Source organism: Ambystoma mexicanum, chromosome 1q (assembly GCF_040938575.1).
Source record: "Ambystoma mexicanum isolate Mex_15411 chromosome 1q, UKY_AmexF1_1, whole genome shotgun sequence".
In the NCBI taxonomy this organism is placed as follows: domain Eukaryota; kingdom Metazoa; phylum Chordata; class Amphibia; order Caudata; family Ambystomatidae; genus Ambystoma; species Ambystoma mexicanum.
Genome location: NC_090922.1, coordinates 1,522,507,331 through 1,522,535,241, shown reverse-complemented (window position 1 = coordinate 1,522,535,241; position 27,911 = coordinate 1,522,507,331). Strand labels below are relative to the sequence as shown.

The 27,911-nt window shown below is 48.8% G+C and overlaps 1 protein-coding gene across 8 annotated transcripts in view; it reads left to right on the top strand.

The window, feature by feature from the left end:
• The window catches only part of SZT2 (SZT2 subunit of KICSTOR complex), a 2,035,845-nt gene that overhangs the window by 1,345,045 nt on the left and 662,889 nt on the right, over positions 1-27,911 (top strand). For all 8 annotated transcript variants that reach the window (XM_069642429.1, XM_069642432.1, XM_069642427.1 and 5 more), the window contains 2 exons: positions 10,379-10,481; positions 21,487-21,604. In XM_069642429.1, the coding sequence (XP_069498530.1) occupies positions 10,379-10,481; positions 21,487-21,604 (221 nt within the window). The remainder of the gene's footprint in view (positions 1-10,378; positions 10,482-21,486; positions 21,605-27,911) is intronic.

The following is a 27,911-nucleotide window of genomic DNA, read 5'->3' as shown; positions in this document are numbered from 1 at the left end:
GGTTGTATATATATATATGATAGTGACTGTGTGCTGAATTTACTCACCTCTTTTTGCTAGTGTAAATTACAAGTGTGTCTTTAAATAAATAATTATATACTTTTACACCAAAGCTCTGGTCAGGGTTTGCTTGTGCTACTGTGTCTCTGTACCTATTGTGTATACTCTATATACTGCCTAACTCTTCTTGAGGGAAGTCTGACTGCTCAGCCACAGCTACCAAGTGAATCTGTGTGGTACAGACTGCTACCAAGTGGGTTTACTGCCAAACACCTGTAGTCTTAAATCTTTTGCAGTGGTTCCTAAGCGAACTGCAGAGGTTTTTGCCTAACAATCTCTTCGCCACCAGAAGTGCGAGCGATTCTGCTCAAGGGAATTTCTTCCGAGAGGAGACCTAGGAGACGCATTCGTAGTGCATTGGTCATTCCACTGCTGTACGTGTTTCCTCCAGTCCCGTCATTCCTAAAGTGTTACGGAGGCTCAGATCCCACATGATCCTCATTGCTCCGGATTGGGCCAGGAGAGCGTGGTACCCGGATGTTCTGCAAATGTCCATCTGCCCTTGACACCGTCTTCCCTACCGAGAGGATCTGCTCTCGTGAGAGGCGGGTCAGGTTCTCCATCCAGAGGTCAGGACTCTCAACCTTCACGCTTGGTATCTGAAAGGTTGAGATACAACGATTGGGACATCCCGGATGATGTGATGGCAGTGTTGCTTTCGGTCAGAAGGCCAGCAACAAAATCCTTGTACCATTGCCGTTGGCGTATGTTTTGCGTCTGGTGCAGGGAACGAAATGTTGATCCTTTTCAGTGTTCCTTTCCCATCGTTCTATCTTTCTTGCTTTCTTTGGCCCACAGGGGCCTTCAAGTTGATACCATTAAAGGTTACTTGGCGGCGCTGTCTATATTTAAGCGCTCGTCTGAAGAATGTTCTTATTTTAAGATTCCTTTGATTTCACAGTTTCTAAAAGGGCTTACTAATGTGTTTCCATCGTCCCCTTTCCAGGGGCCGGTTTGGGATTTGAATTTGGTTTCGAAATTTCTGATGGGTGCTTTGTTTGAACCTTTGCACTCTTGTCCTTTGAGATTGTCCTTCAAGACGGTGTTCTTGGTTGCAGTTACTTCCGCTCGCAGAGTGAGTGAATTGCAGGCACATTCCTCTAAGCCGCCCTTTACTGTGTTCCACATGGACAGGGTTGTACTAAGGGTACGTCCTTCCTTTCTACTTAAGGTAGTATCTGAATTTCATTTGAGCCAGAGAGTGGTTCTTCCTTCTTTCTATCCTCCTCCTCATCCTGGTAAGGAAGAGGAGCGACTTCATAGTTTGGATCCTAGGAGGGCTCTGAGCTTTAATATTTCTAGGATGTCCAGGGTCAGAGTGGACGATCAACTCTTTGTGGGATATGCTGGACACCGATTGGGCCCGGCTGTTACCAAACAGACCTTGTCCAGGTGGATTATCCTCACCATTACTGAATGTTACCGTTTGGCAGGTAAGGACCCTGCTGTAGGGCTGCGGGCTCCTTCCACTAGGGGCATGGCTACTTCCACTGCCCTACAATGGGGAATTCCTATTAAGAATATTTGTGACGCAGCCACATGGGCTTCTATCCACACCTTTGTTAAACATTATTCCCTGGATACGATCCATGGTCAAGATATGGCCTTTGTTAAGGTAGTTCTTTATGCCACCATCTGATTGGGTACTCTAAATTCTTTTTCGCCACCTCCATTTTCTGGTACTGCTTTGGGAGTCTGTCAAAGATGTGGAATACGTTGGAGCCTGACCATCAAGGCAGCTAACGCCCTAGCCATTTTGTCCCAATATGACTGGGAACTATGGTTAAAATTGGATCCTTTTCTGGACTTCCTGCCCGAAGACAAGAAGGTTGAGGCACTAGAACTCTTTCAGGAAGGGGAAGTGACCTCGGATCATGCCATCACAATGGCAATGGAAATCGCATATACGGTTTCCGCCAGATGGGGATCGGGGGAGTCCCTGTGTCGTCAAGGTTGGTTCAAGGCGGCAAACTTCCGCTCAGACGTTCAGACAAAGGTGCTGTTTATGCCGTTCGACGAGGAGAACCTCTTCGGAAAGGGAGGTGACGAGTCTTTGCAAGCAATAAAGACCTACAAAGAGACGGCACGCTCCCTCTGAAATGTACGGCAGCAACGGCCATCCTCCTTTCGCTCTTCGAAAGGTTTTAAAACACTGTACCAACAACCTTCATGCTCCTTCACTCAAGAAACGTAATGGGGTCGCTCTCAAGGCAGCGGAGGACAGCGGCAGAGCCGCCCGCAGGGCAGAGGTCCGACCCCCAAGCAGGTCTTAACCGGCCGTGGCCTCTGGCCCCCACTTATGCGCCCCAGTGGGAGGCCGGCTCTGGTGAAGTTTGTCAGCATGTGGGAAAAGAGTACCATGGACAGATGGGTGCTGGACGCTCTTGGTCAGGGGCCCACCTTGGAGTTCCAACGCAGGTATCCTCTTATTCTGTCGATTCAGCGAAAAGAACTACACTGACCACAGCTTCTGCAGGAGGTGCAGGTCATGTTACAGAACGGGGCAATAGAAGCCGTCCCCCAGCCTCTCTGGGGCTCTGGAGTATACTCCAGATACTTTCTGGTTCGAAAGAAAATAGGGGGGGTGGATGCCGATCCTAGATCTTCGTCGTCTCAACAAGTCCTTGATTTCCCAAATGTTCCTGATGGTCACGTAGCAGCACATGCTCGGCCAGCTGGAGCAAGGAGATTTTCTGACTTTGAATCTGGAGGACGCATACGTCAACACCCCATTCACAAGAAACACCGCAAGTTTCTACAATTTGTATTTCAAGGTCAGCATTTCCAGTTCAAGGCTATGCCTTTCGGCTTGAAATCGCCCTCTGCGGTTGTTTACAAAGTGCCTGGCCCCGGTGGCGGCACATCTTTGTCTACAAGACATCCATGTATACCTCTACGACTGGCTGATGCATTCCTGCTCCTACGCTCTGGCAAACACACATCGAAGACCGTACGTCTGCTGATTGAGTTGGAGTTCACCATAAACTATCCAAAGTCTTACTAAACGCCATCATAGGACGCACTGTTTCTAGTTGCAGGATTCAACACAGTGATGTGTTTGGCGTCGCCCTCGGAGGAGAGAGTGAGAGCCATACAAGGCAAAGTACAGCGCTCGTCGTCGGTTCAGGCGGCGACGGTTGGGTCCATCAAGTCGCTGCTGGGCATGATGTCCTCTTGCATTAACCTTGTTTGCCTGTGCAGACTTCACATGAGACCTCTCCAGGCGTTCCTGGATGCGAAGGAGGTGAATGCCGGTGAACTTTTCAGACAAGATAACGCTCAACGAGGAGTTCCGTTGGGTGATAAAGTGGTGGGGCAAATGGCCACATCTCATCCAGGGAGCTCCATTTCAGGTTCCTCCTTACTAGGAGATGGTCACCACAGGCACCTCTTTAGAGGGATGGGGATCCCACACCAGGCAGTTGCACACCAGAGGCCTCTGGCAACCGGAGGAGAAGGACCTCCACATCAACATCCTGGAACTTTGGCCGTTATCAGGGCACTGAAGTCTTTTCTCCCATCATTGAAGTGCAAGGTGGTGAAAATGTTCACAGACAACACCACCACCCTGTTCTAGTTCCAGAAACTAGGAGGGAACCCCGCTCACCAGCGCTTTCCAAGGAGGCCCAGGACCTGTGGTCAAGGCATGTTCCTCGTCCTATTCCACCTAGCGGGAGTCAGGAACACCATTGCCGACTCACTCAGCAGGGAACTTTGTACTTGCCACAAGTGGCAAATGGGGCCAGTCCCAGATCGATCTCTTCACGACGACAGCGAACACCAAGATGGAAAGGTTCGCCAACAGGTTCTCTCAACTGAGGAGCATGTTCCTTTACGCTCCCCCGCCCCCCTGTTTCCACTCCTCTTAGGTGTGATCAACGTCCGGATTTACGTCTTTCAATGTCCCCATCCATCCGGCTGCCGCTGTCCCCGGACCTTATCGCTAGAGAAGGACGCAAGGTGATTCTGCATCACAATCCGGAGTCTCTGAACCTGAGGGCATGGCTCCTGCAGCTCTAGAGTTTTGAAGTTAAGTTTTACCCCCAGAATGTAAGGACATCCTGGCCAGGGCCAGAGCCTCATCAACATTGAAGTGCTGCCGACATAAATGGAAACGCTTCTGTGTGTGATTATCCATCTGCATGACACGGCGCTGCAACTTATACTATACTTGTTTTCCTAGACCAAAGCGGGACTGGCTCATGCCTTTATCAAGGTGCATCTCGCCATCATATCCAGGTACAACGGGTCGCCGAGCAGACCTTTGCTGTTGTCTCAAAGGTTTGTTAAAGAGTTCCTCAAGGGACCCTTCCATACTGTCCCACCGGTGAAGGCTCCCGGTTTGGGAGCTCAATGCTGTGCTTACTAAGCTCATGGGAACAACCTTCAAACCTTTGCATCAGGCCCCTCTCAAATTTCCCCCGTGGAAGACTGCTTTCCTCTTGGCTATCACCTCGACCAGACGGGTCTGGGAGAATCCGGCCCTGTCTTGCAAGCAGCCTTACTAGTCTTCCACACTTCAAAGGTGGCACTGCGTACATACCCTACCTTTATTGCAAAGGTACTGTTGGAATTCCACCTCAACGAACCTTTGGAGTTACCTGTCTTCTTTCCGAAACCGTCGCCGCCAGCGCAAAGGGCTTTGCATTCGCTGGACATTGCTCATGCCTTGAAGTTCTACATGGCACGAACAAATGATTTTCTGAAGACTTCTTAGTTGTTCATAAACTTTTCACCTGTAAAGCAAGTAAAGGCCTTGTCAAATGGTTCCATCTCCAGGTGGCTCTCCAGCTGCATCATGCACTGTTGTCGACTGGCTAGCAGGCCGCTGCCAGACCAGCCGAGAGCCCTATCCACCAGAGCCATTGTTGTTATGGCGGCCAAAGGTGAAGTTTAGGGAGAGTACTGTCATTGGATGGAGGCAGTATGACGCAGAGGACTGTGATTGGTTTAGAGGAGAATTACAGTTTTAAAGTTAAAGTGAAACTGTTTTTTTCTTTTATGGAGGATTCCCAGCCTGACGGGGAATATTCATGAGCATGTGAATCTTTGCCAGACCCATGCTGGAGAACAATAGTTACAGTTAAGTAACTTAAACCTTCAATGATGATATGGAGAACTGGCTAGCAGCGGTCTTTGAAATAATCCCACTCTCTTTAAATGCCAACTGCGGGCACTTGGCAGAGCACTTCGGGTGCGGGCCCAGTTTAAGTAATGTTGCATTCATAAGGGCCTATGGTTACTGTATATATGTTTGAGTGGTGTGTAATATGATCACATGCTTGTTTCATTTTACAATGTTTTATTGCTGATAGGAGCAAATGTCTATGGACCTTTTTTAAGACGTTAGGTGTGTATTTGGATTCACAGTTATAAAAGCAGAAGCACGTCTTTCACCTGAGGTCTACCTGCGCATACATTCTCAAGTTGTTGCGACAAATCAGACCATACTGAAAAAACAAATCCTTCCTTGCCTGTGGCCTTGTAAACTCCAAACTGGACTATTGCAATATTTTTCTTGCCAGCACTTTTCCAGTAATTTACAAAAGCTCCAGACCATCCAAAAGGGGTCAGTAAGGGCTATTGTGGGCATGGGTAGGGGAGACCATGTCACGTATGCTAGAATGACATTTCATTGGCTACCGGTTAAACAGCGATCATCCGCGTATCACTGGAGGTTAGAGGTGAAAGTGGCGATCAGATGTGCTAGGGCAGCCATATAGAATTTGAAGAACCAGGGGCATAGGTTAGATCCCCAGGGAACGCCACAGGTTGAGAGAGTGATAGTCGAGTGAAAGGCTCTGAATTCCACCTGAGTTGGGTGGTCGGAGCCTGACTTGTGACTCCCAGGGTGTCACAGAGACGTGCAATCAGGATGTCGTAGTTAACCGTGTCAAAGGTAGAGGAGAGGTCAAGAAGGAGGAGAAGGATAAGCGGGGGTGTTAGTGTCAATATTTGAGAGCAGGTCTTCACGGGTGTTCAGGAGAGCAGTTTCCGTGACACTGGATGCTCTAAAGCCTGATTGATGGTCATGGGAGGAACCAATAGATTTATTGTGCACGGTCAGCTATGAGATGGCCAGTTTCTCCCGGAGTTTGCCCAAGAAAGGAGCGATGGCGATAGGGCGGTAGTTTGCTGGAATGGAGGGGTCCGCAGAGAGTTTTTTAAGCAGAGGGTGCACAAGGGAGTGCTTCAGGACAGCGGGGAAAGCTCCAGAGGAAAAGGAGAGATTGCAGAGATCCGCCAAGGCTGGGGTGAGGGAGTCGATATTGTCTTTGATGGTTATGGAGGGGCAGGGGTCCTTGTCTGCCCTCATCTATCACCTTGATTGGGTTTTGGCTAAACTCTGAGTCCCCGGTTCACTACAACTAGAGTCACCTCCCAAAATCTCTTAACCAGGCCATATTCTTGGAATCCATTTTAACAGCCATCTTGTCCTTGAACTCTTTCTGCCGTCTCAGGTCAGGAAATGTCATATATGCTGAGTCCTTGTTCTGGGTTCTGGGTCCAGAGGGTCACAAAGTGGGTAAGAGGCAGCTTTCTGCCTGGATGAGACTCTTGTCTCAATCTGCATTCCAGCCAGGGTGTTTGTTGCCTGGCAGATGTGGACCAAGGGGCTGGCCACGATTGCACTGCCATTGCCAGTTTGAATGATGCAGATACTTACCATTGGCGGGCAGGGACTGCCCTCAGTTCGAATGTAGCATAGAAGGAGTTCTGCATCTGCTTCCCAGATTGTCAACTGGAGCCAAGACCCCAAAGTAGTGGTGCAACATGCTGAAGACCCGAAGACTGCTGCTGAAGACAGCTAGCTTTCCTAGTGAAGCCCTGTCGCTCTGAGATGATCCAGAGAAGACTGCGTTAGAAAAGATGTTCTTTCTGCTGCTTTCCTCCCATATAGTTCAGTGGGACTCCCTTTCTTTTTGCCTGTTTGAACCCTGTACCCCTTTTTTCAGGTCTTCTGCTTTACTTCTCTTGCGTCTTTGCTCATACTTATGGGGAAACTGATTAGTCCATAAGACTGGCAGTTTTGAGAGACTGCCTCTTTGTGAATTCTTGTATTGTCACAATTGCACACATCACCTTACAGTGAAGTGCAGTTAGAATACTAATATTGTTCTTAGGCCAGGAAATGCCTTATATGGAGAATCCTTTCCCAGGGAAAGCTATGGCTTTTGTGGGCTAAGGGGCAGTTTGTGTGTGTGTGGCCAGAGGAAGGCAATGGTATTGTCTCGTCCCAATATACATCCCTGGTGTCTGAAGATCTGCTGCTGGGCAGATGTTGTGGCCAGTTGCTCTCCATGATTGGATAGCCACTGCATGTTTGAATGGTGCAGGTCGGTACCGTTGGTGGGCTGGGCATGCACCCAACCCAATTCTTTGATAAAAGGGGTGCTTCTGCATCTATTCATCTGATCATTGTTGGTGCTAAGACTTCTATGCAGAAGAGCAGTTCATAACCTGAAGACGACCCCTGCAGCTGACCAGCATCGACTCCAGTGATTGTCCCTGTAAAGCCTGCTTCTCTGTCCTAATGTAAAGAAGGCTTTCAACTCCTGCTTACGGATCCATGCTTTCTGTGCTTTCAGAAGTGTCCCTGGACCACTACCGATTAACTGACCAGTTCTCTCCTCACTGCATCTGCCTCCTTTCCGAGCAGAGCCTTGGTCGTTGGGTGTTCTACTCGAAGCTGCCTGGAACGAATTCCCAAGCACCCTGTTCGACCGAAGCTAAATCGAACGACCCTGAGTACCCCTATGCAGATGAACCGACACTTGCGATAGGAGCAAAGACAGAAAAGAGTCTACAACAAAATCTAGGACCTTCACAAGTGGTCCCTTGAGAGCCAGGGAGGTAGGACTACATACCTGTTGCTCTGTAAAGTCCTGTCCCTAACTCACTCTTACTTGCCCTTTGGTGGTGGAACCTGGCCTTAGCTAGTGTGTTGGTGTAATTATAACAACTGGCACTGAAAATCTCTTTGTAAAACTTCCTTAGGAGTATTTACTTTGGAACTGGTGACTTCTGGGCACAAGACACCAAATCATCTTAGTGTTGGACTTTATATGAGCAAGGGAAGCTGTTTTGTGATTATTCTAAAATGGTCTTTCTATTTGTTTGCATCTGAGTACTTACCTGTGTGTTCACTGGTCATTGAATCAAATACTATTCTATTTCTCTTAAGAGTAAATGTATCTCTCTCTGTTTTATAAGGTTTTGTGTGAAGAAAATTTGACTAGAGGTTTTAAGTTAGTGAGAAACCTAAATTCCTAATAAATAATAGTATGTTTTATACTTACCTGTCTAAATGTAATTACTGGTGTTCATCTGTGTGGACTCATTGCAGCCCTAGACCTCTCCCACACCCTTCCTGAGACTAACCCTTGCTGCTACCTCAATTTGATTGGGTTTCTTTACCCTCTCAGTGTTTTACCTGCTCACTACAATAATGTGTCCTCCCAAAATCATTCCTTCAGAGCTGATTTTGGAAATCCATGTTACCAGACCCTCACCAGTGTTCTGACCCTTTGGCTGTTGAGACCAACCAACCTGGAACTGTGTGTACAAAGGTGCTGCTGCCAGAGCCTTTGAAAGTGTCCCAGGCCTGAACAGCTTCATCCAAGGCATCTCCTGTGCGTCGCTCTGTAGGCCGTAGACTAGAGGCTTTAGACCAGTTCTGCCCCACGACCCCCCCACCCCAGCAGCTGCTGATCCTCTCCTGCATGGAAAGGGGCCTTCTTTGTCATATCCCGAGTGTTGCCTGACGTTCCCTGCTCAAAGTCATCTTTGCTGTTGTCTGTTTCTTTCAATCTGTTGGGTCTTGTTCTCATTGGACCTGCCCGCTGTGGCGCACGTGCCTGCTATGGCTGTTGTGAGGTGCCGGGGCTGTCCTGCTTGAAGACAGCTGGGCCAGACCTAATTCTTAAGCCGAAACCAGCCAGTGCACCCTCGACCCGGATTAATGACAGACGTAAACCCAGTGATTCGGAGGACCCTACGGGAGGTGCCCCTCAGAAAATAGTTTGAGGCAGGAGCGAGCATACCAGTTTCCACGCCCTCCACCATAAGGATTGCATGCGTCTACATTCTATGCCCTAACTCTCCCGTGTCTTGTCATGATTGCTGGAGTACTGGCTCAGGATCCCTCTTGGGGAATCCCTGGTGTGTTGGAATTGGGATTGTTTCTACCTCCCGTCAGGCCTTAGCAGTGCATTTCTTTCTTTTGAAAATGATCAATCACCTGTTTGCTTTGCAACTACTTGTTCTGTGCCTTTGGAGACTTCCAGCTTCTGCCTCAAGTATATCGTTGGGACATTGGCTCAGCGGTACTAGCCATATTTGTCTAGCAGGGAAGAGTCTCCTAAACTATATGGGCCTTCTACCTCTACGACAGTGTATATGTTTTGATTGCATTTCAGTGTTTTCTTCATTTTACTGCCTTAGGTTTGACTTGTTTCACTAGTCTTGAACTCTTACTTAAGTGTAAGGTGCAGGTGATTTCACGTGGAGATCACCAACCTGTTACTGTACCTGCTTAGGGAACTACAGCCCTGATACAGCCCTGATAAGATAGTATATTGTATTTCCCTATTCCTTGTTATTTGAGTGCTCTATGTTGGATGAATTGTACAACTACAGCACCCCATATCACCTGATGTCGGCCTTACTGTTCATTCCAAGCTTCCCTTGGTTTTTTGACCAGACCTAAGTGCCAGTTACCCTGTTCATCTACTACGGCGACCTCTCAGAACCCTCCTACAGGCCTGGTTCTGAAAAGTCATCTTAAAAAGGTCGCTCAGCTGCAGAAAGGAAGCATCTGGGATCCGGTGAGCGTCATCACACATCTTAGGGTGGCGTTTGGGTGCCGATTGGTGAGCTAGCTTTCCCTTCATGCCAAGGCACATGCTGCATTACAGACGTTGAAGATGACGGGACTTTCATCTCTTCTGATGGAAGTGAGGGAGATGGTGCATGAAGGACTGGGAGTTAGTATGGAAAGTTACTTCTACTATCTCGCCTGGTCTTTTTTGTATGCGGGCAGGGCTTGGGTTAAGTATGTCGCAGTTTATGCTGTTGATGTAATGTGACTCCTACCACAGCCAAACCGGCAGGTAGTCCTATAGTAAGATTTCCTCTCTTTGTAATCCCCTGCAGATCTCGCCGCTTAGGTCATTGCTTTCCTAAAAGTCGTACATTCTGCCGGGTGCATGCCATAATCGACATGCTTCAGTCATTGGTAGATGTGGTTTGCTCTCCTACTTTCTGCCTAGCGTTGTCTGCATTTCTAGCATGACTTTCAATCCTTTCTCTCCTACAGCGATCCAGGCTCTGCGCTCAGTGCTCAATGCCTTCTCAGTGGTGAACCGCAAGAATATGTTTGTTTACCAGGAACGCTCAACCAAAGCGGTCTTCTACCTCAGGTACTATTTTGTAGCGCACTGATGTGCTTTCCATAACACCTTTCACTGTCCTTATCTTCATGCAGCCTTCTGTTATTATTTCCAATCCTTCTCTCACCTCTGTCCTTCTGTGTGCCAGCTCCCACTGCCAATCTGTGTCGAAACCTCTCCCTGTGCTTTCCTCTCGCACTGCTCCCTGTGCTTTCCTCTCCTGCCTCTCCCTGTGCTATCCTCTCCTGCCTCTCCCTGTGCTATCCTCTCATGCCTCTCCCTGTGCTTTCCTCTCCTGCCTCTCCCTGTGCATTTCCTCTCCTGCCTCTCCCTGTGCATTTCCTCGCCTGCCTCTCCCTGTGCATTTCCTCTCCAGCGCCTCTCCCTGTGCATTTCCTCTCCAGCGCCTCTCCCTGTGCATTTCCTCTCCAGCGCCTCTCCCTGTGCATTTCCTCTCCAGCGCCTCTCCCTGTGCATTTCCTCTCCAGCGCCTCTCCCTGTGCTATCCTCTCCTGCCTCTCCCTGTGCTATCCTCTCCTGCCTCTCCCTGTGCTTTCCTCTCCTGCCTCTCCCTGTGCTTTCCTCTCCAGCGCCTCTCCCTGTGCATTTCCTCTCCAGCGCCTCTCCCTGTGCATTTCCTCTCCAGCGCCTCTCCCTGTGCATTTCCTCTCCAGCGCCTCTCCCTGTGCATTTCCTCTCCAGCGCCTCTCCCTGTGCTATCCTCTCCTGCCTCTCCCTGTGCTATCCTCTCCTGCCTCTCCCTGTGCTATCCTCTCCTGCCTCTCCCTGTGCTTTCCTCTCCTGCCTCTCCCTGTGCTTTCCTCACCAGCGCCTCTCCCTGTGCATTTCCTCTCCAGCGCCTCTCCCTGTGCATTTCCTCTCCAGCGCCTCTCCCTGTGCATTTCCTCTCCAGCGCCTCTCCCTGTGCATTTCCTCTCCAGCGCCTCTCCCTGTGCATTTCCTCTCCAGCGCCTCTCCCTGTGCATTTCCTCTCCAGCGCCTCTCCCTGTGCATTTCCTCTCCAGCGCCTCTCCCTGTGCATTTCCTCTCCAGCGCCTCTCCCTGTGCATTTCCTCTCCAGCGCCTCTCCCTGTGCTTTCCTCTCCTGCCTCTCCCTGTGCTTTCCTCTTCAGCGCCTCTCCCTGTGCTTTCCTCTTCAGCGCCTCTCCCTGTGCATTTCCTCTCCAGCGCCTCTCCCTGTGCATTTCCTCTCCAGCGCCTCTCCCTGTGCATTTCCTCTCCAGCGCCTCTCCCTGTGCATTTCCTCTCCAGCGCCTCTCCCTGGCATTTCTATCCTGGCTCTCCCTGGGCATTTCTATCCCGCCTCTTGCCGTGCACTTCTATCCTGCCTGCCATGCATTTCTATCCTGCCTCTTGCCGTGCATTTCTATCCTGCCTCTTGCCGTGCATTTCTATCCTGCCTCTTGCCGTGCATTTCTATCCTGCCTCTTGCCGTGCATTTCTATTCCTGCAAATCTCGGTGCATTCGATTCTGCTTCTCACCATGCATTTCTATCTCACCTCTGTGCATTTCTATCCTCCCTCTCCCTGTGCATTTCTATCCTCCCTCTCCCTGTGCATTTCTATGCTGCCTCTCCCTGTGCATTTCTATGCTGCCTCTCCCTGTGCATTTCTATGCTGCCTCTCGCCCTTCATTTCTAGCCTGCCTCTCGCCCTTCATTGCTATTTTGCCTCTCGCCCTTCATTGCTAATCTGCCTCTCGTCCTGCATTTCTAATCTGCCTCTCGGCCTGCATTTCTATCCTGCCTCTCGGCCTGCATTTCTATCCTGCCTCTCGGCCTGCATTTCTATCCTGCCTCTCGGCCTGCATTTCTATCCTGCCTCTCGCCCTGCATTTCTATCCTGCCTCTCGCCCTGCATTTCTATCCTGCCTCTCGCCCTGCATTTCTATCCTGCCTCTCGCCCTGCATTTCTATCCTGCCTCTCGCCCTGCATTTCTATCCTGCCTCTCGCCCTGCATTTCTATCCTGCCTCTCGCCCTGCATTTCTATCCTGCCTCTCGCCCTGCATTTCTATCCTGCCTCTCGCCCTGCATTTCTATCCTGCCTCTCGCCCTGCATTTCTATCCTGCCTCTCGCCCTGCATTTCTATCCTGCCTCTCGCCCTGCATTTCTGTCCTGCCCCTCGCCCTGCATTTCTGTCCTCCCCCTCGCCCTGCATTTCTGTCCTCCCCCTCGCCCTGCATTTCTGTCCTGCCCCTCGCCCTGTGCATTTCTATCCCGCCCCTCGCCCTGTGCATTTCTATCCCGCCCCTCGCCCTGTGCATTTCTATGTCGCCCCTCGCCCTGTGCATTTCTTTGTCGCCTCTCGCCCTGTGCATTTCTTTGTCGCCTCTCGCCCTGTGCATTTCTATGTCGCCTCTCGCCCTTCATTTCTATGCCGCCTCTCCCTGTGCATTTCTATGCCACCTCTCCCTGTGCATTTCTATCCCGCCTCTACCTGTGCATTTCTATCCCGCCTCTACCTGTGCATTTCTATCCCGCCTCTACCTGTGCATTTCTATCCCGCCTCTACCTGTGCATCTCTGTGCATTTCTATCCGGCCTCTCCCTGTGCATTTCTATGCTGCCTCTCCCTGTGCATTTCTATGCTGCCTCTCCCTGTGCATTTCTATCCCGCCTCTCCCTGTGCATTTCTATCCCGCCTCTCCCTGTGCATTTCTATCCCGCCTCTCCCTGTGCATTTCTATCCCGCCTCTCCCTGTGCATTTCTATCCCGCCTCTCCCTGTGCATTTCTATCCCGCCTCTCGCCGTGCATTTCTATCCCGCCTCTCGCCCTGCATTTCTATCCCGCCTCTCGCCGTGCATTTGTATCCCGCCTCTCGCCGTGCATTTCTATCCTGCCTCTTGCCGTGCATTTCTATTCCTGCAAATCTCGGTGCATTCGATTCTGCTTCTCGCCATGCATTTCTATCTCACCTCTGTGCATTTCTATCCTCCCTCTCCCTGTGCATTTCTAGCCTGCCTCTCGCCCTTCATTTCTAGCCTGCCTCTCGCCCTTCATTGCTATTTTGCCTCTCGCCCTTCATTGCTAATCTGCCTCTCGTCCTGCATTTCTAATCTGCCTCTCGGCCTGCATTTCTAATCTGCCTCTCGGCCTGCATTTCTATCCTGCCTCTCCCTGTGCATTTCTATGCTGCCTCTCCCTGTGCATTTCTATCCCGCCTCTCGCCGTGCATTTCTATCCCGCCTCTCGCCGTGCATTTCTATCCCGCCTCTCGCCGTGCATTTCTATCCCGCCTCTCGCCGTGCATTTCTATCCGGCCTCTCGCCGTGCATTTCTATGCTGCCTCTCCCTGTGCATTTCTATGCTGCCTCTCCCTGTGCATTTCTATGCTGCCTCTCCCTGTGCATTTCTATGCTGCCTCTCCCTGTGCATTTCTATGCTGCCTCTCCCTGTGCATTTCTATGCCGCCTCTCCCTGTGCATTTCTATCCCGCCTCTCCCTGTGCATTTCTATCCCGCCTCTCCCTGTGCATTTCTATCCCGCCTCTCCCTGTGCATTTCTATCCCGCCTCTCCCTGTGCATTTCTATCCCGCCTCTCCCTGCCTCTCGCCGTGCATTTCTATCCCGCCTCTCCCTGTGCATTTCTATCCGGCCTCTCCCTGTGCATTTCTATCCCGCCTCTCGCCGTGCATTTCTATCCCGCCTCTCGCCGTGCATTTCTATGCCGCCTCTCCCTGTCCATTTCTATGCCGCCTCTCCCTGTCCATTTCTATGCCGCCTCTCCCCCTTCCTTTCTTTCCTGCCTCTTGCCCTTCCTTTCTTTCCTGCCTCTCGCCGTGCATTTCTATCCCGCCTCTCCCTGTGCATTTCTGTCCCGTCTCTCGCTGTGCATTTCTGTCCCGCCTCTCGCTGTGCATTTCTGTCCCGCCTCTCGCTGTGCATTTCTGTCCCGCCTCTCCCTGTGCATTTCTATCCCGCCTCTCCCTGTGCATTTCTATCCCGCCTCTCCCTGTGCATTTCTATCCCGCCTCTCCCTGTGCATTTCTATCCCGCCTCTCCCTGTGCATTTCTCTCCCGCCTCTCCCTGTGCATTTCTCTCCCGCCGCTCCCTGTGCATTTCTCTCCCGCCGCTCCCTGTGCATTTCTCTCCCGCCGCTCCCTGTGCATTTCTCTCCCGCCGCTCCCTGTGCATTTCTCTCCCGCCGCTCCCTGTGCATTTCTCTCCCGCCGCTCCCTGTGCATTTCTCTCCCGCCGCTCCCTGTGCATTTCTCTCCCGCCTCTCCCTGTGCATTTCTCTCCCGCCTCTCCCTGTGCATTTCCATCCTCCTCTTCCTGTGCATTTCCATCCTCCTCTCCCTGTGCATTTCCATCCTCCTCTCCCTGTGCATTTCCATCCTCCTCTCCCTGTGCATTTCCATCCCGCCTCTCCATGTGCATTTCCATCCCGCCTCTCCATGTGCATTTCTATCCCGCCTCTCGACCAACATTTCTATCCCGCCTCTCGACCAACATTTCTATCCCGCCTCTTGCCGAATGCTTTTTTCCCACCTCTATGTATCTATCCCAACTCTCACTTTCCATTTCTATCCCTCTCCTTTCCATTTCTGTCCCTCTCTCTATTGTTAAATAGATAACAAGGGATTAGGTGACTGTTAATTGCAGCACCTGTACCAGAGTGGGCTACTAGACAAGCCCTGTCCCATTACAGTAAGTTCAAATACAACACAGCTGGGAACGCGCAGGCCATCACACATAACAATTAGATGGACAGGTAAGAAATGTGGAATTTATGCCTACCTACAGGACAATTGGATACATAGAACATGATCTGAATGGACTAGGCTATATGACCCACTAACCCTATGCTCATATCTCTTCTTACCTAACTCACCCGAAAATCCGCACAACCATCTATTCGCTCAGCAAACCGCACGCACTTCACCACACTGCAACAAAAAACAAACACATAAACCGCACTAACCGCACGAGAGGTCTCGTATCGCTCCGACATTCACACCAAAGCTCAGCGCAAGATGAAAACCGAACTGAAGCCGCCAACAGCACACCACTTCTCTCACTTTCCTACTCCCTCTTCACCCGACTAACCCACCCCACCTTCTAGTTTACAGATCCTCCTGAGCGCCTGGTGATGGTGCGCGGTATAAATACCTTTACCATTAACATGCCCATTCTTAACCCACTTCCCTTTCCATCCTTACCCATCTCGCCTTGCTCATTGGTATCCCATATCTCCTTGTCCATCCTTTCACCTCCTCCCCATATGCTTACTGCTCCAGTGTCTCCCTGCCAATCCTTTCCGCATGCCTCCATGGCTATTCTTAACCTGCTTCTCCCAGGACCTCTGCATCAAGCACTTAATGTCCATGTGTATCTCGCCTCCCCTGTTCTTTTTTTGTCCCATCACTCATTGTACGTGAGTGTATCACCCCTCTGTTCTTTGTCTGCTCATTGGCTTCCCACGCATTTATTAACATATCCACCGCCTTACCAATCCTATTCGGCTGCTTTCTGGCTATCATTTTACTTCCTCTCCATGCCCACTCTTGTCTGATCTCTGCTTCTGTGTACTAGCACTTCCTGGCCTTCTACTTCTCCGCTCTCTTGGTTCTTTCTGTGACTCGCCTCTCCCGGTAGATTGGTATGCCACTCAGCCTTCCAGCCTAGTCAATCAGTCCTTAATCTTTCCATGTCACCCTGACCTATTGCACCCCACTTGTCTGTGTCCTTTCCTAACCGCTCCCCGTCATCTTGGTCAGGGGTCGGCAACCTGCGGCTCTCAAGATGTTTTGGACTAAGACTCCTAGGTTTCCACACCATTGATTATACTGGCTGTGGCTGATGGGAGTTGGAATTAAAAACATCTGACAACCAGAGGTCACCGACGATGATGATGACAGTGCATGCTGTTAGGCAGAATCCTGTGCAGTTCCCTTGGGGAACACTGCAAGAAGATTAAGTCTACAGGAGTACGCAGTAAACCCAATTGGCAGCAGTCTGCACCACCCAAATTTACCTGGTAGCTGTGGCTGAGCAGTCAGACTTCCCTCAAGAAGAGTTAGGCAGTATACAGAGGATACACAATAGGGCCAAAAACACAGTAGAACAAGCAAACACTGACCAGAGCTCTGTATCAAAAGTATATATTTATTTAACACACACTTTAGAAAATACACTAGCACTATTAATCAAAGCAAGTTAAAAACACAATCAAAAAAGTATACACAACTCCCTTAAGAATTATTTAGACAAGTCTAAGTTAAAACACCACTTTTTGTCAAAACCGAGGTGAGCGCGTAACTTAGATGGCACTCCAATAATTAAATAAAAGGGAGAGAAAAAGGCAGGTCATTAAGATAAAACAGTTCCCAACACTTTTAAGAGACACAAACCAGTTAGTGAAGGCAGAGTCTACTGTAAAGCCAAAGTTCATAGGCCAGGCCCACTTTAAATGGAGCAAGGTGAAATGTGCCCAAGATCACACAGTTGCGAAATGCATTCAAGTCTTTGTAGAAATGTTCAAAAGAGGTTGGGGTGGTTCAAAAGATAAAGTTAGAAGGCCTGGGGACCAACCCAGTTGGAAAGCCAAGGATTTAAGGGTCACCTTGAGCAAACCGAAGAAAGGGAGGCCAGGTGGAACACAGTACCTTTAAAGTTGAGGAAGCTCCAGCGGTGGCAGTTGTTCCTGGCAGCGGGTGCAGTTTGTGGTTTCGACCAGGGGAAGAGAGGATGTCGTCGAGGAGGAAACTTGGAGTAGTTGCACTGCCCATGGAAGAAACCAGCTGCGGAGTTCGTCGGTGAAAAGGTGCGTTCCTGGTATTCACGGTCACAGTGGTGAAGCTTGGCTATCCGGCCGCCGGGGTGCTTGGCACAGGCGATTCGACCAAGAGACGTCCTGGAAGGCGAAATGGCGAACTGGTTGATCCCACCAGGTCAGAGGAAGAAGATGTCATGATGCCCGCTCCCGGGGAGCCGGTTCAAGCCCTGCGTCCCCGAAAGCGGACATCCAGTCCCCAAGGAAGGACCCAGCAACCCCATATAGGGGCCCTTTGGACAGTGTCCTGGCACCTATGGCGCCAGGCTCATAAAAGACATCAGTCCTGGCGCCATAGGCGCCAGGCTCATTATGGGAGTGCTTGGGTGCACTTACCTGATGCAGACCATGCTGCAGGATCCCGGCCTCCTTGAGGCCTGAAAGGAACTACTTTACCTGTGGGACTAATTTACCATCCGGGCGTGGTCGGGGAAGGATACATACCTGATTGGAGGAAGGATACGTACCTGGAACTTCTTCCAAGGCTATTTAAACCCCACCCGAACAGCCACACATGCTTCGCGTTGTTCTGCATCTAGCAGCTGGACGCTCACCGTGTCTGCTCCTGCATCCTGACTTCTGCCACGTCTGCCAGCATCCTGGATCACCTGCAAAGGAAGAGAAGAAGAGAACAGAAGAAGGAAAAGTCCTTACCTGCTAAATCCGCATCCCGGAGACATCTCGCCGACAATCCTGAAAAGGAAGACTTTTATTTAAAAGCTCATTGCGTCGATCGCTGCAGCGCCGCATTCCACTCACCTTTACAGGGCGCCTCCATGTTCAGCAGCGATCATCCTGATTCGCAGTCACGCCCCAGCGCCTAGGGAGAAAAAGACCAGAACAAAAGGTGAGAGAGAGAAGGGAATAAGGAAAGCTAAATATCCATGTTAAGACTTACCTGTTGATTCATTCCCTCTTCATTTCGGGTCCGCGCCGCATCCTGGCATTTCCGGACCCCGGCCCCTAAGGGGAAAAAGAGACATCGGCGTTAATGAGCGAATGAAAAGACATTACCAAAAAACGCTCATTAAAGACTTACCTGATTTCTACAAGGATTTCACCTCTCATCTCGGTGCCTGTTCTCCGGCATTCCGTACCCCGGCCGCCTATGAGGAAAAAGACACTAGCATTAGTACATTAATGCACGGACACAAGGGGAACCTCTTATCAAAAAACTTACCTGGAAGCCAAGCAAGTTTGGTTCTCACCAATCCGAAAATCCAGTGAAGTAACTGGATACCAATGCGCCCCCGCATCAGAAGCAGGATGGAGAGCTCGTCCTTCCAGACCCTAAGGTGAGACACTACGAGGAATCGCAGAAGGGTTTCGAGGAGGGTGAGAGGGGAAAGTGGGAGGCCGATTGCATTACCCCGCAGACAGTTAATCCCCTATTTTCGCCTACAGAAGGATACTTCTGCGAGCCAGACAAGCCTGATTTGGGGGCCCGGTCCAGTCCATCTTCTGAACCCTGCGCATCACCTTAGTAGAGGTCACAGCAGCGCGAACCAGGCCAGCGCCTCCGTGGGAGTCAGGTGAGCGTTACAGAAGACTCTTTCAGCAGAAGATCTTCTCTTGTTGTCGGGAAAGTGGTGAGGTCGTTGCAGCAGGGCTCCACCGGTGGTGTCATTGCAGATGGCTTAGCTTCTCCCCTCTTCGGATTTCGTAGGTCCTGTGGCGACTTCTGAAGTTCCAGTCCCAAAAGCCCTGCTTTTATGCAGAAAAACCCCCATTCAGCAGCCTAGCTATCACTCAAACATGCTAAGTGGTGAGCCGGGCGGCTCACCACAGGCCCAATCAGAACAGAGTGCGACTTGGATTGCTAAGGCAACGCAGTCCAGGGTGCCAATTCCCCACCCACACATCCTGTGGAACCCAGACAGAGTAGCACCAGTTGGAGGGCTTCTGTGGAGAAGCCCGCCAAAATAGTGGAACAAAGGACTCGAGCTTGGTTAGAGTTACAGAGACGGACATGAACGCCATTTTAGATAAGAGTTCTGGCAAAAAGACCCAACTGGTGATTTAATATTAAATAAATAAACCGGAAGTATCTTTAACATTGCACCAAGCAGTGGTGCGTTTAAAATCAATGGGAAAATCCCATAGGAAATATTCCGGTGGAATATTTTTCATGGTAACCACTGCCACCAGCCAGAAACTCGACAAGGGGGGACTGGACAGTGCCCCCTTGGAACCAGACCCAGGGGCAATCGAATTAACCCCTTCCAGTACTTCCACAATACGATGGTTTGTACTGGTTCTGTTCACAATTTTGGACTAGTAAAGTCAATGGTGAGTTTACATGCCCTGGGAGACAGTAGTCAGTCCCAGGGTATGGAGTCTATGTTTGGGGGTCACTATGACACCCCTGTGTTACTGCACTGAGGGTGTTGTGTAACACACACACCAAAACAGATGATACCCTATGGAGTAAAAAATACCCCATAGCCCATAAGCGCACACAGAGTCAAAGACATACCTCAAATCATGCCTAAGAGTGGGAGGAGAAGAGTCTCACTCTTAGCAGGAGAAACAAAACAAACCCCAAAAATCCAGCAAAGCTGCTTGGGGACTCACTAGGTTTGGGAAATTAGCCTTATAAGAGAATTCTCCCTAACACATGCTGCTAGCAATCCAACCTTTATATGATGTTGTTGAGACACTCTTATCATTCACTGTGTCCTTTCAAATTTCTAATAGTTTCCTTGGCTATAGTGCCCTCTCGCTCCCTGTGAGAATAAAGGTGACTTTTGCTCACAGGCGATGGAGAGGGGAAGGCGAACCTCAGCAGCCTGAACCTTCATTCTTGGCTAATGATTTGCTGAAATACAAGGAGTGGGGTCTTGTCGGCTGATGTCCTTGATGTGCCTCTTTCAGCTTAGAGACCCACTTGAAAGTCTATTTATGCCTGCAGATGGTCTACATTTTCAGCTTGGTGTTGGGAGAGGGATCTGGAAACATGATCCTGTTCATTATCCCCTGTTTTGGATTTTTGGTTGTCCTTGGCCCAAACGGGCCTGCAGATTGAGGGCTCGTTCTTCTTGATCCCCACTGTCATCCAGTTCTTGTGGGGTTTGTGTAACCGGTTTCCTCCATGCTAGTTTGTTGTCCTGGCATGGAATCGAAATTAGTTTTGACATTCCTTATGGGAGCTCTGTTTGAGCCCCTCCATTCATGTCCTATGAGACTGCTCACCCTTAAGGTGACTTTCCTGATAGCCATCATTTCCGTCTCAGATTTGCATCTCTCTCAAAAGATCCATCTTCCTGTGCGTTTTCCTCCACCTCATCCTTCCATCGGCTGGACCCAGTGCTGCAGGCTTTCTGCAGGCTTTCAGCTGCTAAGTCTCTTGGATGGGAGTGGCTAGGAAAGGTGGTTATGTTGCTGCTTGTGCTGGCAGAGCTGTGACCAAACGGACACTGTCAAGGTGGATCATCTGCATTTCTGAATGGTAGGGACGGGCTAGAAAGGATGTGTCTAAGGATCTCCAAGCCCATTCTACCAGAGGAGGGGGCTGCTTTCCTGGGCGGTTCTCCAGAGTGTTCTGGTCCGGGTGGTGTCCTTACTCTCCTCCCTCCTACAGATATTTGTACTTCTTCGGGAGCCTATCATAGATGAGGAATCCATCCGGAGAACCAATTACTTCCATTTGGTAATGTTCTTTCTGATGGATGTTCCTAACCCTGGAGGCCTACTTGCCTCTGTTGACATATAACTAGTACACCGTCAGTTCTGTGGTCCCTCAGCATCAGAGTGCTTAAGAATTATGGTGAAACTGAGGTTGTGCGCAGTGCCTCAATATAGACTGGCCATGAGGTCATATCCGGCACGGTGCTCGTAGAGGCATCCAATGGAGCAGACGCAAAGCCGCGCTGCTCCTCCTAGCAGCAGAGAGGTTTCCAAAAAGCAGCGGTGCTGTGTATAGGATTATCCTAGATGAGGAATCTGTGGGAGGAATGTCCTTCAGAAAGAACAGTCATTTGTTCTACTGCTACTCTATAATCTTCATATTTATCCTGGTAATATTTGTATCTTTATGTCCCTACTCTCCCTTTGCTGTTGCTCTTAATCTTCCTTTCCTTCATGTTGTCACCCAGGCTGACGACCTGCACTTGCAAGCCTTGTGTTGGGAATTGGGTTATAGTCTGAGATGGAAATCTGTCCTGAGCGCTGGGTGATGACAGAGCTCCCTCTCCTAGTGTTGCTCTTATTTCTGTTTTCTTTGTGCTTTACCCCAGGCTCTCTGAGACAACCTGCACTGGGAAGCCATGGGATGTGGAATCGACACCTGTGCCACTTTCACGATCGCTAGCTCTTGCTCGCAGCCAGGAGCCAATTGCCTCCGAGGACCCCACGGTAAGAGGTGCCCTACTTGGCATTCAGAGCCAGCTGTGTTCTTTTTCCCATGCCTTGACTGGTGGAGGCAAGTGTGTCCTACTATTGGTTGTTCATATCACATGATCCACTCTCTGCCAGAGACAATGTCCCCTGTGTGAGATCTCTGCCACGGTTAGCTATATGGGCCCTTTTGGTTGGTGGCAGATGATCTACATTTGGAATAGTGATATCCAGCGGCTGAATCACGAGGGTGCTCTTAAGGGCAAATCTGTATTAAAATCCACTGTCCGTTAACTAGCTAAGCTTTTCTCCCTTTTCTATGAAAGAAAACCAGTGTAGCCTTATGTAGTCATTATTAGTTTGAAAGTCCTAAAATGTGTCTTTGGCAAGAAGCATTGTTGATTTTTGCTTTTTCTCTGTGTACTGTCTCAATGTTTCCCTGATAAGGCCCTTACGTGAGGCCTCGGTAGGAATGAAAGTGCAAGTGTGTGTCCCTGATAGACCCTGAATACTTGTCTTGGTCATGGTACTCCAAGATGCATGTTTTTCCCTTTGTGAGTACTCCCATGTCTGGCTGTGGGTGCTGTGAGACAGGCAGGGTATCAAGAGAGATGGCACAGACAACTAAATATAGTTCAGCCAAGCTTTATTTATAATAATAATGGTGTACCGCCTAACTAACCCTATGCTACGGCGCGATTTCCCTGCCAAAAGAAATCTAAAGGATGTCTATGTCAGTAAGTCCAGCAGCAAAAGGTCTGTCTGTGTCAAAACCTATGCTCGTCTTCATAACTACAACAAAACTAAAGGGGGAAGTGCTCTCAACCAAAAGGTTAGTGTTCCAAAAGAAATGTTCAAGTAATAGCAATGTAAGGTCCTCGAAAGTTCTCTGATTCAAGTTCAACACCATTCCAATGTAACTTCCTTTCAGCAGGGACTGAGCAAGCTCGGTAGTTACCTTCTGTAGATTCGCAAATATCACAGTTCACATCAAAGGAGTCTCCCTTCCCCAAATTCAAATGCAACAAACTTTCATACACAACACTGTAGTCTTGGGGCTCCCTAACCCAAGGCTAAGTTTCTCCAATTATTAACTCTCAGGGTTCGCTTCTCCAAGAGTCACTTCCAGCAGTTAATTTGTTACCAAAGGTTCATAGGCTTATACGGTCACGAGAAAGATTATAGGGTCCACTTGACCCTTCGTTTAATTAGCTTCACCAATGGTTCACATCTCTTAGTTGCTTGTCAAACTGTTTCCTGGCTTTTGGTCTAAGCGTGTTGTCAGACCACACGGTCCACTCATCACAGGTCACGTAACTATAAGCTTCCCATGATTTTAATGATTCACAATGTCAAGTCTCTCACTTTGCTCTGGAGGTGTCTCTGTGGGAATGATGGCATTATAGAATTTCTGTTGTCGGTTCATGCAGCCACTCTTGCCAATAGTCAGTAATATACAAGAGAATTCACTATATGGGCTCAATAGCCCCTCTTTTCTCATTGTGCTCCTTAGCCCTTTTGTTATCTTCAATCTTCAAAATACACAAGCCTCAGGCTTTTCGTTACGCTCAGCATTCAAGGTTTGAAAATATTCAGCATTTTATTACGTTCGGAATTCAAGATTGCAAATGTTACATTTTTCGTTATGTTCAGTATTCTAGATTGCACGCATTCAGCTTTTTTTTAAGTGTGTTTCATTACGTTTGGCATTCACGATCGCAAGTGCCCACCTTTTCATTACGTCCGGTAATCATGATTGCAAGCATTGAGCTTTTCATTGCATTCAAGATTGCGAGCCTCGGGCATAACAGCCCCTCCCGGAGTGCCCCGGCATCACAAGTGTGATGCTTAGCGGACTGCAACTCTGCTTTTCCGGGTGCTTCCCTCTGCATGTCCTGGCCTTCGCACTTCCTCTCTTCGTAGTGGTCACTCTCCCTTGCTGACAAGGGTTCCCAGCTCAGCACTGACAATAGCCTGTAAAGGCTAAGGAAGGGGAGAGTAGGTCAGGAAAGGGGGGGATACTGTGTCTCGCCATCAGGTACCCTCTCTCCAATCCCCAAGGACCCTGCACTCGGGTGATCCTCCCTCGCTTGTCCACTCCCAGGGTCGGGATCCAAGAGCGATGGCCCTTCCCTGGCCACCTGAACGGAAGCTCCTAGGAGAGAAGATGGGAGAGTGCCTTCAGGTTTCTCACAGTACCCTCCTGGTTGTTGGCAATGTATCCCATTGAAGACCGAGCATAGGTTGTACCTCGGGAGTTGCTTTGGAAGACATGCAGTTAAAATCCAGTCTGGTGCAATATGCAGAGATTTAGTTACCATCTGTGTGTTAATGTGTAACAAAAGATGATCTGCAGGTGTCCGATCCTGACAAGTAGAATTCCACAGGATCTGCAGGTCCCAAAGACTCCCAGGGATGTCTTGTCTACAGCAGCTTCACCAGATCTCCTGCACCCCTGGAGGAAAGGGCAATAGGACAAAATAAACCTGAATCTCTTCTGCTTTCTCTGACATCTGCAGAGGAACAACATACAGTCTTCAATGTCCATTCTAAGGAGGCTCCCTACACTGACATGATGCCCCTCTGAGACCGACCAGTAAATGCATCTTTCTGCTTAGTGACTGGATGGCGATTGTTGCCCATTTGGCTCTCCCTTCATTGTGGGAGGGATGTTGATCGTCCTGTTTTTCCACCACTCCCAGTTGACCTTTCTCTGAATTGCCTTTTGATTGTCTTAACAGTTGTGATAATAACTCTAATAATATAGTCCTTCCATACTTCAACATTTGCTCTTTAGTTAACCAAACTAGCATACTGGACAAACTTGCATACCTGCAATTACAGGCTCATTTTGAGGAACATAAAATTCAGGGCACCCGACAGTCGGGTTACAGAGCTCGTTATGGGACCGAGACAGCCATGCTCGATCTCAAATCCACCTTGGCTGGCATAGCAGACAAAAACCAAACTGCTCTGCTTATGCTACTTGACCTCTCCGCAGCCTTTGACCTGGTTGATCACAGCTTACTTGTGTCTAGGCTCGGAGAGGTCACCAACTGTTCTACGACAGCATCCAGATAGATAACCTCCTTTCTAGGCCCTAGAATGGTAAGGGTATGTGTAGGCAACAATCAATCCTCCCCTATCTATCAGACATGTGGAGTTCCACAGGGCTCCTGTCTGTCGCCTCTGCTTTTTAATTTGTATATTCGCCCCCTTCTCGATCTCCTGAGTAAACTTGGCGTTCAATACACAAATTACGCAGACGACACTCGGGTAGTCATTCAACTGTGTGGCTCATACAGCAACGATGTCGAAACTATCAATAACATATACAAAGCCATACATGACTGGATCGCCTGTAATTCACTGGCTTTGAATGATAAAAAGACTGAGCTCTTAATAGTGTCCTCCAAAAGCACTCGGACTAAACTTGATCCTAATTATGTCAGCTTCCCTATTGCGGATAATATCATCACTGTCCAAAAGAAAGTCAAGACCCTAGGAGTTGTCCTTGATGAAGAGCTATCCATGAAATCTCATGTCTCCAACATCAGGTCTAGCTGCGGACTGATTAACAAGCGAATAGGATATATTCGCCCATTTATCACAGAAAAAAATTGTGCTCTCCTGTCTTCAGCACTGATTAATTCCAGATTAGACTACTGTGACCGCCTCCTATCTGGTACTACAGCTACCAATGTTCAATCTCTGCAGGTGGCCCAGGATAACGCTGTGCGCACTATTTCCAACCAATCTCGTGGAACCCACATCTCCACCTTCAGGAAGAAACTTCAATGGCTCCCTGTAAAACATTGTATAACACACAAGGTGTTAACTACGACGCATAAATGCCTAAGCCTCAGTAGTCTCATATATCTGTCTGCACGCATCAGCATTAAGTCTAATGAGAGGAACCTTCGCTCATCCACAGCGGTCGTCCTCAAACACCCCAGATTTAGGACAGCCAGATTTGGGAGTACCACCCTTGATGCACAAGGTCCTCTTCTTTCGAATGCACTACCAGCTCGGATACGGCAGATCCAAAGCTATACTGCATTGAAACGGGTCATAAAAACTAATCTCTTTAACCTGGTATAACTTGCTCTTGGCTCCTCGTTTTCTTCTGCCATTTTCGTCCGTCTGTCCCTGTTTTGTCTGTGTGCGCCCTGAGGCCCCAGGGCATGTGGCGCGTTATAAACATTTAAATAAATAAATAACCTCCCACTGTAGAGAAGCTGTTAGTATCTTTAAGATTTTGTCCTACTATTCTACTTACAAACGGTATTACCCACTTTGCTTGCAGCCTATTTCACTAAAACCTGTGTCCCTGCATTTTCTTTTACTGCATTTTACTGCAAAAATGTACATGATTTGGGGCAGGTAAGATATGTAGGATGGTAGGTGAGTGGTGAGAAGTTGAAGAGTGATATGGGGGAATGGATGGGTCTCTCCCTGCATTTGTGCTGGATAATGCAGTTAAAAAAGTAAAAATCAGAGAAGTAGGATTCAAATAAATGGTTCTGCGAGTAAATGCCAGACATCCCCTACGAACTATAGTACTTTCTTATTTCCCTGAAGGGAGAATTCCTAAACTTGGTAGATTTGTTAAAAGAATGTCATCTATTAAGCAGAGTCTTTATATTTTCCTCAAAACAAACCAACAGTGTAGCACACAATAATTCAATCTAGACAGGTAAGTACGAAAATACTATATTCTTTATAGGCCCAAAAATGCACACTAAGAAATGAAATAAACAGGTAGTAATATCACACAATACACAATTATCAAACCTGTATGCGGTCACCTTTAGGTTTGAAGGAATTAAAATAACTTAACCTAAAAGAAGGTGTGTAGTGATGCACTAGAATAAAACCAGTTCAGAAGAAAGATACCCTACATTTCTTAGTCCAATCCTTATAATGCATGTGGCTTTGTTCCCAAAAGTCACAACGCTCCTTAGGAGAGGGGACAGATGTAGGAAGAGTTCTTGTGGTGGTGCAAATGTTCCAGAAGGTTTTTCAACCGTGTTACACGTAAGTAAAATTATATTCCTCTTTCAAATGCAAGCTTTTTGATCCGGCGATCAAAATGCGATACAATGGAATAACAAGCTTTTATTCGAAGGAGAACAGGGGGAGGTGATGTTCAGCCCAAGGGCTAAACTCAGAAGTGGTGGCTTAATACGTTGTGAAGCAATTGAGTCTTTCTGACAATATACCCCTCGAGAGTGCAAAAGGACAGATTGAGGTGAGTATTGCCCGAAAATATTTGGTACACACTGGTATCCACACAGCTGGCTGCAAAAGAAAAACCAAGGATTAATGTACAGTTCAAAGCAATGACGGAATTTAGGCGAGATTAGTAGCCGTTACTCACAAGTAAAGAATGAGAGATTTGACTAAGGTTTTCCAAGCTAGGATGATGAGTACCCTGGGAAAAATAGAGGTAGCAATTACTGAGGTTAAACAGGGTAGAGAAGAGCAATAGACTCAAATAGTAGTTTGCTTACCGATAGAAGGGTGTTAGGTGTCTTGGAGTGTTTCTGAAGAAAGGATTGCAGCAATAGAGGTGTAATCCTGGGAGCACAAGAGTCTTGTTCGACTATTCCCGCCGGCAAGAGGACGCCTAAACAAAGTCTTTTGATCCTTGCGCTGTTGCGCTAATGACCCCTGAGTTCTTTGAAGTATTCAGGCAAGAGAAGAAGTGAAGATGTGATGAACAATTGAATGTTCCAGATTCGTGACTATCCAATAAACGTATGCAGTCCAATAAGCGTTTCGAGTTGGCAGCAGGTAGGCGAGTTGTAGAGCGCTTAATCGGGTGCAGTCCAGTAAGCGTTCCGAGTTGGCAGCAGGCAGGTGAAGTGTAGCGGACTTAAGCAAGTGCAGTCCAGTAAGCGTTCCGAGTCGGCAACAGATAGGCGAAGTGTAGCGGATTTAAGCGAGTGCAGTCCAGTAAACATTCGGAGTTGGCAGCAGGTAGGCTAAGTGTAGCAGACTTAAGCAAGTGCAGTCCAGTAAGCATTCCGAGTCAGCAACAGGTAGGCTAAGTGGCGTGGGCGTAAGCGGGTGCAGTCCAGTAAACGTTCCGAGTTGGCAGCAGGCAGGCAAAGTGTAGCAGACTTAAGCAAGTGCAGTGCAGTAAGCATTCCGAGTCAGCAACAGGTAGGCTAAGTGGCGTGGGCGTAAGCGGGTGCAGTCCAGTAAACGTTCCGAGTTGGCAGCAGGCAAACAAGTTAAGCAGAATCAGGAGACAAAGCAAGGGAAGTCGAAATACAGACCAGGGGATCAAAAACCAGGAAACGAGGTAACAACAAAAACG